This window comes from Hyperolius riggenbachi, chromosome 4, assembly GCF_040937935.1.
Source record: "Hyperolius riggenbachi isolate aHypRig1 chromosome 4, aHypRig1.pri, whole genome shotgun sequence".
In the NCBI taxonomy this organism is placed as follows: domain Eukaryota; kingdom Metazoa; phylum Chordata; class Amphibia; order Anura; family Hyperoliidae; genus Hyperolius; species Hyperolius riggenbachi.
The window spans coordinates 23,615,285-23,634,234 of NC_090649.1; the positions used below are offsets into that span (position 1 = coordinate 23,615,285).

Below are 18,950 nucleotides of genomic sequence, written 5' to 3' on the forward strand. Positions count from 1 at the left end.
CTAGTCATTGTCACAAATGACTTAATGGACTGAATATTCAGCTACAGCTATCTAGTCACCAATCATCGATCTTAAAATTAGAAAGATGTGATTGGCACTGAGTAAGAATACATTAAGTAGGGATGATTTTTCTTTACTTTTAGATAAATGAAGTGACTGGTTTATTTTCAGATGAAATGAGTTCTGTCCATCTAATCAGTGGTTACTGCTGATCTTCTCTCTATATACTGCACAGCTTCTATCTCAGGAGGCATTCGGCTAGGTTCCTGCTGAAACTCTGTTCCTACAGACTTTCCTTGCTTGCTAATTGTCCCTCTCAGCCGACTGGCCAGTTGCTGCTGGTTTAAGACTTATCACTCCAGTAACATAATACTTTATAAGCTTTATTTATGATAATAACAAGGAGAACAGTGAAGGAATGACGGAGGTGTGAGTTTATTATGATGCGATAGTTCTGGAAACCTTCAGACGAGGCACAGAGGGGACGTGGGTGACTATGTGCAGAAGACATTATGGTCACAGCTTGGCCATTAGACAGTATTAGGGAAGGGTAGGAAGAGCATTGGGGTAACAACTCGGCTTATGTCACATAGAAAGACATAGTAAAAAGATTAGTTTTACAAAAATTTGGAGTAATATAGGCAATAACTTGCCGTGGTGTCACTGGCTGGTTTAGAAGCAAGGAGGGCAGGAAGTGGGTTGGGGAGGTGTAAGTGAGACACGGTGGTCCTCTGATGAAAGCGGTCAGTGGAGGCAGTAGCTGGCTGTTGTAGTGTGATCTGGTTGGGACAGGGAAGGACCCAGAGGATAAACTGGCGACATGACCATGGAGGAGCCGTGGATCCGGACCATCCAGAGACTCTTCTATCCCATCATGTGTGTGTTCGGCCTTCCAGGTAAGATTAGTATGTATTGTAGTGGTACTGGTGCAGTTGGGCAACAGGTGGTGCCGCTAGTTGTAAATGTTGGTTATCTAGTTTACCGATATCTTGCTATTCGCTACTGGAACTCATTCTCCCTTGAAACCTCCCTTCTAAGTGCCTAAACCAAACCCTTTCACACAAACCCAATGCCTAACCCTAACCCACCTTCTAAGTGCCTAAAGAGAACTCCCCCACCCCAGTGGCATAACTACAATTCATTTGATGCCAGCCCCTCCCCTCAAATGGTGACACCTCTTCCCTTGCCTCCCGTTGGTGCCCTTCATGGCCTGGTGGTCCATTTCACACGGGTCGTCCAACAAGATTGGCACTTCTGATCCTCACACCGTATATCGGAGGAGGGGAAGGTTGGTAGTTGAGGCCCACCATAGGTCTGGGACCCACTGCAAGCGCTGGCGCGGCATCCCTCAAGTTAAGCACCTCCCCCCCAAAACACACACACACTTCCCTAATGCCTAACCCTAGCCCCGACCTCTAAGTGCCTAACATGAGCTTCATAACCCCGGCACCCAAGCCACTGTCAATAATAGGCAACCTGAGCTATGATTAAGGAGCCATCTTCTGCTCCGATACGCGTGAGCTTTCACTTGTAATACTGACATGGAGTAACAGAATAAAGATTTTTTTCACTTTACCCTACCATCTGGTGCAGCTGGATTTTTTACCATTACTCTTCTCTTGGATCATCTGGCTTTGGATTTCCCTGCTCCCACTTGGGATATTATATGTGAGTGTAGCAGTCTCTTTCTTCCTATGTAATAATAGGCAACAACCACTAATTCCTATAGAGTAGCTGATTGGCTACTCACTGCTTGAGTGCCGGGTTACTAATAGTTATCACAGGTGTCTATAAGCATCTGCCCATCCCTGTGCCCAAGTGCAGGGCTGATCAAATCCGCTCCGGGAGATAGCTGGATAGTTATTATCCGGATATCTCCCAGGAAGGCTGTGCGGGGGGGGGGGGGTCAAGCTGTTTCTATGGACACCTTAACTCTCATCTGATATACTCTGTGCTGCTGGAGGACTCTGTACCTGCCTCTAACTCTCTTCTCCTGATATACTCTGTGCTGCTGGAGGACTCTGCTCCTTCCTCCATCTCTCCTCTCCTGATATACTCTGTGCTGCTGGAGGACTCTGCTCCTCCCTCTAACCTTCTTCTCCTGATATACTCTGTGCTGCTGGAGGACTCTGCTCCTTCCTCTAACTAACTCTCCTCTCCTGATATACTCTGTGCTGCTGGAGGACTCTGCTCCTTCCTCTAACTCTCCTCTCCTGATATACTCTGTGCTGCTGGAGGACTCTGCTCCTTCCTATATCTCTCCTCTCCAGATATACTGTGTGCTGCTGGAGGACTCTGCTCCTTCCTCTAACCCTCCTCTCCTGATATACTCTGTGCTGCTGGAGGACTGCTCCTCCCTCTATCTAACTCTCCTGTCCTGATGTACTCTATGCTGCTGGAGGACTCTGCCCCTTCCTCTATGTAACTCTCCTCTCCTGCTATACTCTGTGCTGCTGGAGGGCTCTGCTCCTTCCTCTAACTCTCTTCTCCTGCTATACTCTGTGCTGCTGGAGGACTCTGCTCCTTCCTCTAACTCTCTTCTCCTGCTATACTCTGTGCTGCTGGAGGACTCTGCTCCTTCCTCTAACTCTCCTCTCCTGATATACTCTGTGCTGCTGGAAGACTCTGCTCCTCCCTCCATCTCTCCTCTCCTGATATACTCTGTGCTGCTGGAGGACTCTGCTCCTTCCTCTATCTAACCCTCCTGTCCTGATGTACTCTGTGCTGCTGGAGGACTCTGCTCCTTCCTCTAACTCTCCTCTCCTGATATACTCTGTGCTGCTGGAGGACTCTTCTCCTTCCTATATCTCTCCTCTCCTGATATACTCTGTGCTGCTGGAGGACTCTTCTCCTTCCTATATCTCTCCTCTCCTGATATACTCTGTGCTGCTGGAGGACTTTGCTCCTTCCTCTAACCCTCCTCCACTGATATACTCTGTGCTGCTGGAGGACTCTGCTCCTCCCTCTATTTAACTCTCCTCTCCTGATATACTCTGTGCTGCTGGAGGACTCTGCTCCTTCCTATATCTCTCCTCTCCTGATATACTCTGTGCTGCTGGAGGACTCTGCTCCTTCCTCTAACCCTCCTCTCCTGATATACTCTGTGCTGCTGGAGGACTCTGCTCCTTCCTCTATCTAACTCTCCTCTCCTGATATACTCTGCGCTGCTGGTGGACTCTGCTCCTTCCTCTAACTCTCCTCTCCTGATATACTCTGTGCTGCTGGAGGACTCTGCTCCTTCCTATATCTCTCCTCTCCTGATATACTCTGTGCTGCTGGAGGACTCTGCTCCTTCCTATATCTCTCCTCTCCTGATATACTCTGTGCTGCTGGAGGACTCTTCTCCTTCCTATATCTCTCCTCTCCTGATATACTCTGTGCTGCTGGAGGACTTTGCTCCTTCCTCTAACCCTCCTCCACTGATATACTCTGTGCTGCTGGAGGACTCTGCTCCTCCCTCTATTTAACTCTCCTCTCCTGATATACTCTGTGCTGCTGGAGGACTCTGCTCCTTCCTATATCTCTCCTCTCCTGATATACTCTGTGCTGCTGGAGGACTCTGCTCCTCCCTCTAACCCTCCTCTCCTGATATACTCTGTGCTGCTGGAGGACTCTGCTCCTTCCTCTATCTAACTCTCCTCTCCTGATATACTCTGTGCTGCTGGAGGACTCTGCTCCTCCCTCTATTTAACTCTCCTCTCCTGATACACTCTGTGCTGCTGGAGGACTCTGCTCCTTCCTCTAACTCTCCTGATATACTCTGTGCTGCTGGAGGACTCTGCTCCTGCCTCTAACTTTCCTCTCCTGATATACTCTGTGCTGCTGGAGGACTCTGCTCCTTCCTCTAACTTTCCTCTCCTGATATACTCTGTGCTGCTGGAGGACTCTGCTCCTTCCTCTAACTCTCCTCTCCTGATATACTCTGTGCTGCTGGATGACTCTTCTCCTTCCTATATCTCTCCTCTCCTGATATACTCTATGCTGCTGGAGGACTCTGCTCCTTCCTATATCTCTCCTCTCCTGATATACTCTGTGCTGCTGGATGACTCTTCTCCTTCCTATATCTCTCCTCTCCTGATATACTCTGTGCTGCTGGAGGACTCTGCTCCTTCCTATATCTCTCCTCTCCTGATATACTCTGTGCTGCTGGATGACTCTTCTCCTTCCTATATATCTCCTCTCCTGATATACTCTGTGCTGCTGGAGGACTCTGCTCCTCCCTCTAACCTTCTTCTCCTGATATACTCTGTGCTGCTGGAGGACTCTGCTCCTCCCTCCATCTCTCCTCTCCTGATATACTCTGTGCTGCTGGAGGACTCTGCTCCTTCCTCTAACTCTCCTCTCCTGATATACTCTGTGCTGCTGGAGGACTCTTCTCCTTCCTATATCTCTCCTCTCCTGATATACTCTGTGCTGCTGGAGGACTCTGCTCCTTCCTATATCTCTCCTCTCCTGATATACTCTGTGCTGCTGGAGGACTCTTCTCCTTCCTATATCTCTCCTCTCCTGATATACTCTGTGCTGCTGGAGGACTTTGCTCCTTCCTCTAACCCTCCTCCACTGATATACTCTGTGCTGCTGGAGGACTCTGCTCCTCCCTCTGCCTTACCCTCCTCTCCTGATATACTCTGTGCTGCTGGAGGACTCTGCTCCTTCCTATATCTCTCCTCTCCTGATATACTCTGTGCTGCTGGAGGACTCTGCTCCTTCCTCTAACTCTCCTCTCCTGATATACTCTGTGCTGCTGGAGGACTCTGCTCCTTCCTCTAACTCTCCTCTCCTGATATACTCTGTGCTGCTGGAAGACTCTGCTCCTTCCTCTAACTTTCCTCTCCTGATATACTCTGTGCTGCTGGATGACTCTGCTCCTTCCTATATCTCTCCTCTCCTGATATACTCTGTGCTGCTGGAGGTCTCTGCTCCTTCCTCTAACTCTCTTCTCCTGATATACTCTGTGCTGCTGGAGGTCTCTGCTCCTTCCTCTAACTATCATCTCCTGATATACTCTGTGCTGCTGGAAGACTGAGCTCCTTCCTATTTCTCTCCTCTCCTGATATACTCTGTGCTGCTGGAGGACTCTGCTCCTTCCTCTAACTCTCCTCTCCTGATATACTCTGTGCTGCTGGAGGACTCTTCTCCTTCCTATATCTCTCCTCTCCTGACATACTCTGTGCTGCTGGAGGACTCTGCTCCTTCCTCTAACCTTCTTCTCCTGACATACTCTGTGCTGCTGGAGGACTCTGCTCCTTCCTCCAACGCTCTTCTCCTGATATACTCTGTGCTGCTGGAGGTCTCTGCTCCTTCCTCTAACTATCATCTCCTGATATACTCTGTGCTGCTGGAGGACTCTGCTCCTCCCTCCATCTCTCCTCTCCTGATATACTCTGTGCTGCTGGAGGACTCTGCTCCTTCCTCTAACTCTCCTCTCCTGATATACTCTGTGCTGCTGGAGGACTCTTCTCCTTCCTATATCTCTCCTTTCCTGATATACTCTGTGCTGCTGGAGGACTCTGCTCCTTCCTATATCTCTTCTCTCCTGATATACTCTGTGCTGCTGGAGGACTCTTCTCCTTCCTATATCTCTCCTCTCCTGATATACTCTGTGCTGCTGGAGGACTTTGCTCCTTCCTCTAACCCTCCTCCACTGATATACTCTGTGCTGCTGGAGGACTCTGCTCCTCCCTCTGCCTAACCCTCCTCTCCTGATATACTCTGTGCTGCTGGAGGACTCTGCTCCTTCCTATATCTCTCCTCTCCTGATATACTCTGTGCTGCTGGAGGACTCTGCTCCTTCCTCTAACTCTCCTCTCCTGATATACTCTGTGCTGCTGGAGGACTCTGCTCCTTCCTCTAACTTTCCTCTCCTGATATACTCTGTGCTGCTGGATGACTCTGCTCCTTCCTATATCTCTCCTCTCCTGATATACTCTGTGCTGCTGGAGGACTCTGCTCCTTCCTCTAACTTTCCTCTCCTGATATACTCTGTGCTGCTGGAGGACTCTTCTCCTTCCTATATCTCTCCTCTCCTGATATACTCTGTGCTGCTGGAGGACTCTGCTCCTTCCTATATCTCTCCTCTCCTGATATACTCTGTGCTGCTGGAGGACTCTGCTCCTTCCTCTAACTCTCCTCTCCTGATATACTCTGTGCTGCTGGATGACTCTTCTCCTTCCTATATCTCTCCTCTCCTGATATACTCTGTGCTGCTGGAGGACTCTGCTCCTTCCTATATCTCTCCTCTCCTGATATACTCTGTGCTGCTGGAGGACTCTGCTCCTCCCTCTAACCTTCTTCTCCTGACAAACTCTGTGCTGCTGGAGGACTCTGCTCCTTCCTCTAACTATCATCTCCTGATATACTCTGTGCTGCTGGAAGGCTGAGCTCCTTCCTATATCTCTCCTCTCCTGATATACTCTGTGCTGCTGGAGGACTCTGCTCCTTCCTATATCTCTCCTCTCCTGATATACTCTGTGCTGCTGGAGGACTCTGCTCCTCCCTCTAACCTTCTTCTCCTGACATACTCTGTGCTGCTGGAGGACTCTGCTCCTTCCTCTAACTATCATCTCCTGATATACTCTGTGCTGCTGGAGGACTCTGCTCCTTCCTCTAACTCTCCTCTCCTGATATACTCTGTACTGCTGGAGGACTCTGCTCCTTCCTATATCTCTCCTCTCCTGATATACTCTGTGCTGCTGGAGGACTCTGCTCCTCCCTCTAACCTTCTTCTCCTGACATACTCTGTGCTGCTGGAGGACTCTGCTCCTTCCTCTAACTATCATCTCCTGATATACTCTGTGCTGCTGGAGGTCTCTGCTCCTTCCTCTAACTCTCTTCTCCTGATATACTCTGTGCTGCTGGAGGACTCTGCTCCTTCCTCTAACTTTCCTCTCCTGATATACTCTGTGCTGCTGGATGACTCTGCTCCTTCCTATATCTCTCCTCTCCTGATATACTCTGTGCTGCTGGATGACTCTTCTCCTTCCTATATCTCTCCTCTCCTGATATACTCTGTGCTGCTGGAGGACTCTGCTCCTTCCTATATCTCTCCTCTCCTGATATACTCTGTGCTGCTGGAGGACTCTGCTCCTTCCTCTAACTCTCCTCTCCTGATATACTCTGTGCTGCTGGATGACTCTTCTCCTTCCTATATCTCTCCTCTCCTGATATACTCTGTGCTGCTGGAGGACTCTGCTCCTTCCTATATCTCTCCTCTCCTGATATACTCTGTGCTGCTGGAGGACTCTGCTCCTCCCTCTAACCTTCTTCTCCTGACAAACTCTGTGCTGCTGGAGGACTCTGCTCCTTCCTCTAACTATCATCTCCTGATATACTCTGTGCTGCTGGAAGGCTGAGCTCCTTCCTATATCTCTCCTCTCCTGATATACTCTGTGCTGCTGGAGGACTCTGCTCCTTCCTATATCTCTCCTCTCCTGATATACTCTGTGCTGCTGGAGGACTCTGCTCCTCCCTCTAACCTTCTTCTCCTGACATACTCTGTGCTGCTGGAGGACTCTGCTCCTTCCTCTAACTATCATCTCCTGATATACTCTGTGCTGCTGGAGGACTCTGCTCCTTCCTCTAACTCTCCTCTCCTGATATACTCTGTACTGCTGGAGGACTCTGCTCCTTCCTATATCTCTCCTCTCCTGATATACTCTGTGCTGCTGGAGGACTCTGCTCCTCCCTCTAACCTTCTTCTCCTGACATACTCTGTGCTGCTGGAGGACTCTGCTCCTTCCTCTAACTATCATCTCCTGATATACTCTGTGCTGCTGGAGGTCTCTGCTCCTTCCTCTAACTCTCTTCTCCTGATATACTCTGTGCTGCTGGAGGTCTCTGCTCCTTCCTCTAACTATCATCTCCTGATATACTCTGTGCTGCTGGAAGACTGAGCTCCTTCCTATTTCTCTCCTCTCCTGATATACTCTGTACTGCTGGAGGACTCTGCTCCTTCCTATATCTCTCCTCTCCTGATATACTCTGTGCTGCTGGAGGACTCTGCTCCTTCCTCTAACTATCATCTCCTGATATACTCTGTGCTGCTGGAAGACTGAGCTCCTTCCTCTATCTCTCCTCTCCTGATATACTCTGTGCTGCTGGAGGACTCTGCTCCTTCCTATATCTCTCCTCTCCTGATATACTCTGTGCTGCTGGAGGACTCTGTACCTTCCTCTAACTCTCCTCTCCTGATATACTCTGTGCTGCTGTTGGACTCTGCTCCTTCCTCTAACTCTCCTCTCCTGATATACTCTGTGCTGCTGGAGGTCTCTGCTCCTTCCTCTAACTCTCCTCTCCTGATATACTCTCAGAGGGGTAGCTAGGGTTTTCAGCACCTGGGGAGTCAGTGTTTGTGCCCCCCGGTGACAAGGTGTGAGGCATAAGGGGGTCCATCATGCTTTCCCAGAGATGTTTGAGTTTTAGAATAATCTCCTGCAATTCCGATCTGCTCCTGATTAAGAACAGGATCGATTTTCAGATCAGAGCTGCACAAAATGGATCCTGCTCTCCATCAGTAGCAGATCGGACATGCCGGAAATGATCGATTTGACCCATCCACCTGGCAGGAAATTGCATGGTGTGTACCGGGCATTAGACAGTTGGGAGATCCGCAGAAATACACATGATCTACTTTGCTGATGCAAACATGGCAAGCGCTGATTACAGCAGGAGATAAAATAATACAAAACTCCGGGGCAGAGAGCAGGAGGAAGCGGGGAGGAGACTGGATACTTTCACCATCATTCATAGACTCTTCAACGGGGACACATCAGGGAAAGTAAAACCTGTAACTGCGCCCCCTAGATGCTGCGCCCGGGGACAGATGTACCCCTTGCCCCCCCATAGCTACTCCTCTGTATACTATGTTTCAACTGCCGCCGACTTTAGTGGTTAATAGTAGGGTACATGGAGGGGGACACCATGGGTGCACCAGGTGCCGGGCTAGGTGAGGGTGACAGGTGAGGAGGCGGGGAGGACAGCGGGAGCCAGCATTCTCTGCTATACTAATTAGTATAGCTGCGCGGGGGGTGGCGGAGATCTTCAATCAAGATGAAGATTGCAAGATTAGAGGATATTGGCGTGGGACATTTCCAAGGATATTGGCGTAGGAACTTTTTTTTTAAAGGTACAGGTAAGTATTTCTGGTTAATTAAAGGACTTACGAGGCGAATATTAGAAAAAAAGTTAGTTACCTTATTGCAATATCAGACCTCAGGGCAGACGATCAGTGCTGTCCCTGTCAGTGTCAGGCGCTCTGTTATCTAAATCCAGGATTCATTACAGGCCCGACCCTCTGCAAGGTCGCCTGAACTAATGGGATAAGAATTGCCGCTTTAAACAACAAATGCCTGCGCAGTTTGCATACCGCTAGTGCAGCAGCGCAGGTTTCCAGCCCTGTCGGCGGGCCGTCCTCTCTCCATGCGCATTGGTGTGATTATGTCGTGGACTTCCCCACGTGACCATCCACATGATGGGCAGCGCCCCCTCAGCACACACTAGCAACGCTGAGGCGGCTAACTAGAACTGTCATATGCACGGTCGCTGAAGAGCCGCTTGCTCATATTGAGCAGAGAGTCACTGAGGAGCCGCTGGTGAGCCGGCTCACGTACGAGCGCATAAAGAACCGCTGGTTCTGCGCTAGCGGCATGCAAACTGCGCAGGCATTTGTTGTTTAAAGCGGCAATTCTTATCCCATTAGTTCAGGCGACCTTGCAGAGGGTCGGGCCTGTAATGAATCCTGGATTTAGATAACAGAGCGCCTGACACTGACAGGGACAGCACTGATCGTCTGCCCTGAGGTCTGATATTGCAATAAGGTAACTAACTTTTTTTCTAATATTCGCCTCGTAAGTCCTTTAATTAACCAGAAATACTTACCTGTACCTTAAAAAAAAAAGTTCCTACGCCAATATCCTTGGAAATGTCCCACGCCAATATCCTCTAATCTTGCAATCTTCATCTTGATTGAAGATCTCCGCCACCCCCCACGCAGCTATACTAATTAGTATAGCAGAGAATGCTGGCTCCCGCTGTCCTCCCCGCCTCCTCACCTGTCACCCTCACCTAGCCCGGCACCTGGTGCACCCATGGTGTCCCCCTCCATGTACCCTACTATTAACCACTAAAGTCGGCGGCAGTTGAAACATTTCCCACACTCAGTACGAGATCTTTAAAATCTATTTTCTCAAAAACCATAAGGTCTTTTTGAAATAAAAAAATGTTCCTCTTGTAGTCACTGTCCCCTCCACATACCCTGCAAATTTGGTGTTTCTACTATGTAAGGGAGCTTAGCTATTAACCGCTAAATTCGGCGTCCGTTCGCCTGCCATTAAAGTCTATGGTGCTCGCTGCGAACAGTTTGTTCGCAAACTTTTGCGAAAATTTGCAAACCCAAAATCTGAGGTTCGAGCCATCACTAATTAGGACCCCCTGAACCTCTTTGACAAGGCCTGTGTGGACAAGCTCCTGTCCATGCACAAGCACCCTTGCACTGCACAGACGGAGGACGCCTTGCACCTGCTCAGTAGCACAGAGCTAATTGGCGAGCCTGAGCGACTCAGTAATGCTGTGCAGACGTAGGATGTCCCGTGCCTGCGCAATACGACTGGGCTCAATCACAGATGGGAGCATGGCCATGACCTTCCAGAGGGTCCCAGCGCTGGATCGGTGGTCTGGAGGAGGACGGCGAAAGCCTCTGGAGAATCCACAAGATTCTCTCTACCAAGGTAAATATCTGATTTTTGCTTTTTTACAGCTTAAAGATTTATTTTAACCAATCAAGATCTATGATCTGAATGTCTTCTCCACTTTTCCAGCAACTTTCCTTTCACTGATGTTGATGAATCTGCAATTACTGTATGTGAATTTGTTGTTTGTTGTACAGTGTTCTTTTGATTTTACAGTATTCCCCCCCCCCCCCCCCCCCCCCTTTGTTGCATTCCTCTTTCTGATGCAGATGAGCGATAGTGGTTAGTGGAGGTACGTTCCTCCCCAGTGATGGATCTGGATGGATCCGCTCTGCAGTGGTTGTCCCTGGGGGGTTCGCTGTGCTGCAGGTGTTTGTTTAGTGATATTTTTTTTCCAGCAATTTCCACTGAGGACCCCTGATGATGTCTCAGGTATCCCAGAGCAAATGTGACCTGCGGATGTCATCCGTCCCCTCTGTATCACACACACATTACAATTACTGATGGCCTCTACAAGAGGGGTCTTGCAGGTCTTTGAGTAGTGGGGTTGGATAACAGGACGTCATGTTTCCATGCTGTGTGAGTGACAAGAACAACATCAGAAAAGTAGGCCAATGAAGGAAAAGAGATCACCCCTAGACAATATACAATGGCAGAACTTATCAGTGAGGATTCTACAGTCTGACTGGGTCCTGACTGTAAATCATCTGTCACTTGCATACCTGAATGTTTAGCTCTTTCAGGCAGAGAGAGAAAAAAAGGAACACAGCCTAGTTATTTGTGTGCTTGGCACTGTACATACACATGTCTATCTCATCATGTCACATGTCAACTCGGGTAGGACACTTTAAAGTGTTCCTGAGATTGGACCCTGCAATAAAATATACATACCTGGGGCTTCGTCCAGACCCCTTCGGCCTGATCGCTTTCACGGCGTCCTCTTGTCCCTCTCTGTTCATCCGCAATCAGCCCCAGAAAATCCTCCAGTTGGGCCAGTCGGCGCATGCGCAGTCTGGCCAGGTGTGCTCCCCTGCCTCGTCCCGTCGCCGGGAGAGTGCTCTAGGCAACATGAAGTAGCGGGAGCACGCGACTGGCCGGGGCACAGTTGGCCCCATACCAGAGGATTTTCCGGGGCCAATTATTGTGGATGAACGGGCAGTCAGAAGAGAATGCCGTGGGATTCATCAGGCTGGAGGGGGCTGGAGGAAGCCCCAGGTATGTATATTTTATTGCAGGGGCCCCATCTCCGGTACACTTTAAGCCTTTGACCAGTGGCGTAGCTAAGGAGCTGTGGGCCCTGGTGCAAGTTTTACATTGGGTCCCCCCAAGCACTCTATACATAATTGATACGGCGCACCAAAACCTGCCAATGGCAACTACAGTGTCAGAGGTGCAAGAAGAGGATGGGGAACAGCTTGTTAAGGATTACTACTATTCAAAGTATCTATAGAAGTGATTATTAAGAGCACAGGACCAATAGAGAGCTAATACTATGATAGAGAGTGGACTCTTTGGGGCCCCTCTGGCCCAAGGGCCCCGATGCAGTCGCTACTTCTGCAACCCCTATTGCTACGCCACTGCCTTTGACAGCCTTGCTGTGAGAGTGAAGTGGACATGTTTATCTTGGTTTACCCCTGACAACCTGCATCACTGCTGTCTGGGCAGCCCACAGTGCTTATCATGGTCAGGTAGCCATTATTTACTATGCTTGGTCAAGACAATCACTTTGGGCCACCTTGGTTGAGGATGTAACGTATATATAGAGCTGCCCCAGAGCCACTTAGAGATTCAGTATCATTTTATAATTTATAATATGTCACCCACACGCCCTTCTTGCAGCTATACAATACCTGGTTGATTAGAGCAACGGTTGACTCTGTGGCCTTATCACCTCAGCCTCTCCATTGAATCATTGCCATCTGCTTGATAAAGGATCGCACAGGATCTGAAATGGACTGGCTTCTGTTACAATTCATTCTAGAAGGAATTCGGATGGCCTTGTCCAATATCTGATGTTCTGGATTGAGGGACATGGTGGCACAGGGGACTGATGAATATCTGTGCAGACCAATGAAATGGCTGTGCACCTATTATACATACCCCAGGGGGGCACCAAATGGCTGTGCACCTATTATACATACCCCAGGGGGGCACCAAATGGCTGTGCACCTATTATACATATCCCAGGGGGCACCAAATGGCTGTGCACCTATTATACATATCCCAGGGGGCACCAAATGGCTGTGCACCTATTATACATATCCCAGGGGGCACCAAATGGCTGTGCACCTATTATACATACCCCAGGGGGCACCAAATGGCTGTGCACCTATTATACATACCCCAGGGGGCACCAAATGGCTGTGCACTTATTATACATACCCCAGGGGGGCACCAAATGGCTGTGCACCTATTATACATACCCCAGGGGGCACCAAATGGCTGTGCACCTATTATACATACCCCAGGGGGCACCAAATGGCTGTGCACCTATTATACATACCCCAGGGGGGCACCAAATGGCTGTGCACCTATTATACATACCCCAGGGGGCACCAAATGGCTGTGCACCTATTATACATACCCCAGGGGGCACCAAATGGCTGTGCACCTATTATACATACCCCAGGGGGGCACCAAATGGCTGTGCACCTATTATACATACCCCAGGGGGCACCAAATGGCTGTGCACCTATTATACATACCCCAGGGGGCACCAAATGGCTGTGCACCTATTATACATACCCCTGGGGGCACCAAATGGCTGTGCACCTATTATACATACCCCAGGGGGCACCAAATGGCTGTGCACCTATTATACATACCCCAGGGGGGCACCAAATGGCTGTGCACCTATTATACATACCCCAGGGGGCACCAAATGGCTGTGCATCTATTATACATACCCCTGGGGGCACCAAATGGCTGTGCACCTATTATACATACCCCAGGGGGCACCAAATGGCTGTGCACCTATTATACATACCCCAGGGGGCACCAAATGGCTGTGCACCTATTATACATACCCCAGGGGGGCACCAAATGGCTGTGCACCTATTATACATACCCCTGGGGGCACCAAATGGCTGTGCACCTATTATACATACCCCAGGGGGCACCAAATGGCTGTGCACCTATTATACAGATCCCAGGGGGCACCAAATGGCTGTGCGCCTATTATACATACCCCAGGGGGGCACCAAATGGCTGTGCACCTATTATACATACCCCAGGGGGGCACCAAATGGCTGTGCACCTATTATACATACCCCAGGGGGGCACCAAATGGCTGTGCACCTATTATACATACCCCAGGGGGCACCAAATGGCTGTGCATCTATTATACATACCCCTGGGGGCACCAAATGGCTGTGCACCTATTATACATACCCCAGGGGGGCACCAAATGGCTGTGCACCTATTATACATACCCCAGGGGGCACCAAATGGCTGTGCACCTATTATACATACCCCAGGGGGGCACCAAATGGCTGTGCACCTATTATACATACCCCAGGGGGGCACCAAATGGCTGTGCACCTATTATACATACCCCAGGGGGGCACCATTTATTTCTGAAAAACTTCACATTTCAATCAAACAGCAAACCCTTTTCATGCACATTTTCCCTGCAGATCAGACATCTGGGAACCACTGTTATCCCTACAGCTAAATTAAAAGCAGAAATCTTATGCTGGGGATATTCGGTACATTTCTATACCGTGTATCGGCCAGCTGATAATATTCAGCTGGTCCGAACAAGCCGCTCGACCCCCGCCCGCTCCATCCCCACCGGCGGACAATGGCAGGGAATCGAGCAGCTGATAAGGAGAACCGGCGCGGACGAGCGGGGACGTGGCTGGGGCCGTTCCGGCGGCTAATAGAGCCGCCGGTCGACACGTGTATTCCCAGCATAAGTCTGAAAAAAATGCATTGTTTTGCATAGTCACATACAATATGTCATGCCCCAGTATAGGTCCAACACAAGGAATCCAGCGCAGGAGATTTGGGTGCAGCCGGCGTCACCATAGACTGTAATAGGAATTACAGCTACAGCAGTGCACAGTGAATAACTTCGGCACCATAAGAAGAAAGAGTTGAAATTACTTTTAAAACACTGTAATTCGAGCTGCAGCAATAGCTGGAAGCCGAATTACATCATTCCCCACCATCCACGTTGACCTGGAGGGGGAATAGTAATTAACACCGCCGGGACTTGTGCAGCAGCAGGGTAAGACATATACCGGCTGTAACCTGCGCCCAAGTCTCCCGGCAGCGATTTCGGTCATACGCGGTATAGGTGCCCCCAGTGTATGTTAACCAGGTATAAGTGCCCCAGTATTAGTTAGCAAGGTACAGGTGCACCAGTATGGGCCAACCAGGTATAGGTGACACAGTATAAGTGCCCCCAGTGTAGGTTAGCCAGGTATAGGTGCCCCAGTATTGGTTAGCAAGGCACAGGTGCACCAGGATGGGCTAACCAAGCATAGATGCCACAGTATAGGTTAGTAAGGTATAGGTGCCCCAGTGTAGGTTAGGCAGGTATAGGCACCCCACTATATTTTAGCCAAGTATAGGTGGCCCTGGTATAGGTAGCCAGGCATAGGTGCCCCCAGTATAGATAAGCCAGGTATAGGTGCTCCAGTATTGGTTAGCCAGGTATAGGTGCCCCAGTATTGGTTAGCCAAGTATAGGTGCCAACCATATAGGTAGGCCAGATATAGATGAGCCCCCCCATTCCCCGCTGGAGCAACGGGCACACTGAGACTCAGTCGCTGGGCCGACTCTTCCCTCTCTCTTCTCGTATCCCCCTCCATGCTCCCTCCTCCATTGCAGAGAAAGATTTATGGCTGTGGCATTGGTGTAGTCAAGTCTCACCTTCCAGGCTCCATGCGAGGTTCACTGCCACCGGAAGTGTTCTGTGGGAAGCAGGAGATTTGGGCGCATGAGACAAGTGGACAAAAAGGGCGCCCCATTCACTCCAATTATAAATATCGTTTACCGGGCGCCGAACAGGGAAAAAAAAGGCGCCAGAGATTATTAACGTTTTAAAAAAACGGCGCCCGGAGATTTTTAAGGATTTATGACTATGTTTGTGATGATTTACCTTTACAGAATGAGCCCGTGACGAATAACGTTTATAAAGATACTAAATCACTATTTCTAAAACATTTCTAAAACATTATTATTCGCCCAAAAAAATTAATTACATTTTTTTATTTACATTTTTTATTTATTAATGTCTGTAAAACATTATTATCCATAGGGGGTCTTAGGTTTAGGCACCAACAGGGGGGTCTTAGGTTTAGGCACCAACAGGGGGGTCTTAGGTTTAGGCACCAACAGGGGGGTCTTAGGTTTAGGCACCAACTGGGGGGTCTTAGGTTTAGGCACCAACAGGGGGGTCTTAGGTTTAGGCACCAACAGGGGGGTCTTAGGTTTAGGCACCAACAGTGGGGTCTTAGGTTTAGGCACCAACAGGGGGGTCTTAGGTTTAGGCACCAACTGGGGGGTCTTAGGTTTAGGCACCAACAGGGGGGTCTTAGGTTTAGGCACCAACAGGGGGGTCTTAGGTTTAGGCACCAACAGGGGGGTCTTAGGTTTAGGCACCAACTGGGGGGTCTTAGGTATAGGCACCAACAGGGGGGTCTTAGGTATAGGCACCAACAGGGGGGTCTTAGGTTTAGGCACCAACTGGGGGGTCTTAGGTTTAGGCACCAACAGGGGGGTCTTAGGTTTAGGCACCAACAGGGGGGTCTTAGGTTTAGGCACCAACTGGGGGGTCTTAGGTTTAGGCACCAACAGGGGGGTCTTAGGTTTAGGCACCAACAGGGGGTCTAGGGGTTAGGGATAGGTACAGGGAGGGTTTTAACAAACGTAAATATAAGTTTCAGTTTACAAATACGGAAGATTAATGTTTTAAGAATTGCCGATCTCATACACATTATTTAGTGATTTATAAATTCTTAAAACACTATTTCTAAACGAAATTCTACACAATATTTCAATAAACGATAATACTGTTTATCGTTTACACCACGCGCCCTTTTTTCCCCGACGCCCTTTTTTGATGTACGCGTTCTGTGTGCACGCAGTCAAACTTCCTTCCGATCTACGCCTGCGCAGAATGTTCCCGGCCATGAGTGCTGTGCACATGCTCTCAACGGTCTCATCCTCTTGGCTGTCTGGCGCATTGCTTATACTGGACAATTTTGCAACTAAGGCTGTTATTTAACTGACTCCAGTGTATGCAACCTCCATTCGTGTTGTTAATTATTGTTATTGTAATTAAATGTTGTAGAACTGTTTCTGGTCTAGTACCGGTTCGCATCACCATCGATGGTTGGGAATTCTATTATTGTTTGGAAGCTGGGCTTATTACCGTCTCATTGATCATTTCTAATTATAAATAATTTAGCAAACCTGGATGGAAGATTTGGGGAATTGTCTGTTATTATGTGGTAGAAGGTTGCTGAAAGTTAGATACATTTGCAGATGTATGATTGAAGTCTTATGAGAGTCTTATGGCATCCTAACTGCAGATCCTCAGAGATGAAGTAGATGGTTTGGTTAATGTGACCCTGACTGTTGTTTCTTTCTTGCAGCCAGCCTGGTGACCATGGCCGTCTTGTGGAGAGGAAGTCTGGACATGTCCAAGTCCACTGTCTACTATCTGGTGTCACTGGCTGTTGCCAATTTCCTCCTCATTCTGGTGGTCACCATTTTCCGGGACATTTTCTACTTCTATGTGGACATTCTGTACTGGCCTGTGTCATCCTGTGGTGTCAGTAATTGGATCTACTTTACTTGTGTCTACTCCCTTATATGGCTGACAGTGGCCTTCTCTTTTGATCGTTATGTCATAGTTTGCTGTATGAGGTTTAAGCTCCTTTACTGTACACCCTCTGTGACCCGTTGTGTCATCATTGCCGTGTACATAAGTGCTTTCTTTGTAGCCATGCCGACATTCTGGATGTATGTGCCGAATCGAACGATCCAACCTGATGGCACCATCTTCCACATCTGCTCCCTCCACCGGAACCTGAGCTCCATTCCATTTCTGTCTGTCTATGATCATATCCAGACCACTGTGTGGATAGTCTTCCCTCTTGTCTCACTCACTCTCACCAACGCTTTAACCGTGTGGCATATAAACATTACGACTAGAGTACGGAAAGGCCTGAAGACGGTGAGCGGAGGTAAACAGTCTGAAGACCCAGAGCTAGTACGCAGGAAAAAGTCTGTGACTCTTCTGGCACTTATCTCCATCTCTTTCTTGGCTCATTGGCTTCCCAAGATGGTGGTTAAAGTTGTGGAGAGGTTCACCTATCCACCGGTGAACCGCTATGACTTCTACCACCCGGTGAACATGGTGAGGATGATCTGCAACATGCTGATTGTACTCAGCTCCTTCAGTAACATGTGCATCTATTCTCTTGCCATCACCAAATTCAGACAGGAACTTTTCCGCGGGGCCAAGGTTGTCCTCATCCTTCTCTGCCAGAAATCTCAGCCATCCTTCCCATCTTCTAAACCCATGGACATATTCACTATCTGAGACTACTAAGCAGGAAACTGCCACTTGAATTATTGGAGAGGACAACTGGATTGCAGTGGCTATGTGGTTGCTAGGCCTATGAATTATAATGACACGAAATATCTGGATGCTTTTCAAAACACCTTTAAAACACACAAGAAATGTAGTGGGGTCCACAGTATAGTAATCAGCTCCTACGGCAGTTCAACACGTTTATCTACACCCTCTTCATCAGAAAATGTAAGGACAAACCCTCACGTCTCTCTCCCAGAAACATTGTTCTTCCCTCCAACTGATGGACAGTTTTGCTGTTATTCTCAACCACGTCTTCCTCCCATCCCACCCATAGTTCCAAACTCTTTGAGTGTTTTCATAATCTGAGGCTCAAGAAGAATAGGAAACACCCACCTCCAATGTCAGGACTCTGTGACAATTGTCGGGGCTTTTCTTTAACTGCAAATCAGACCAACCTCCAATGTGTGTTTGTAGTTCACCGCCAGCTTGTAAATATCCTTTAGATTGTAAGCTCACAAGGGCAGGGCTCTCTCACCCTTTTGTGTTTTGGAATTTGTTATAAATTTTATTCATAATGTTACATTTGTCACTGTAATTACCGATTCTGTATTTTGTGCCAGTGTCTATATTTGGTGTATTCCATGGTCTGTATTGTGTACCCCTTGTTTGTTTCTTACTCTATACAGGGCCACAGAATATGTTGGCGCTTTATA

General features: G+C 48.8%; 1 protein-coding gene across 1 annotated transcript; it reads left to right on the forward strand.

The window, feature by feature from the left end:
• The first annotated feature begins 820 nt into the window (after positions 1-820).
• LOC137504579 (probable G-protein coupled receptor 139) lies at positions 821-18,262 on the forward strand. The gene is made up of 2 exons (XM_068233161.1): positions 821-896; positions 17,291-18,262. The coding sequence occupies exons 1-2, from the start codon at positions 821-823 to the stop codon at positions 18,241-18,243; spliced, it is 1,029 nt and encodes a 342-aa protein (XP_068089262.1). The 3' UTR covers positions 18,244-18,262.
• Positions 18,263-18,950: the final 688 nt, after the last annotated feature.

Bases quoted from the DNA above. Each gene is read 5' to 3' on its own strand.
- LOC137504579 (XM_068233161.1), top strand. From the start codon at position 821: ATGACCATGGAGGAGCCGTGGATCCGGACCATCCAGAGACTCTTCTAT. The intron at 897-17,290 runs GTAAGATTAGTA...TCTTTCTTGCAG, and splicing joins GTGTGTGTTCGGCCTTCCAG to CCAGCCTGGTGACCATGGCC.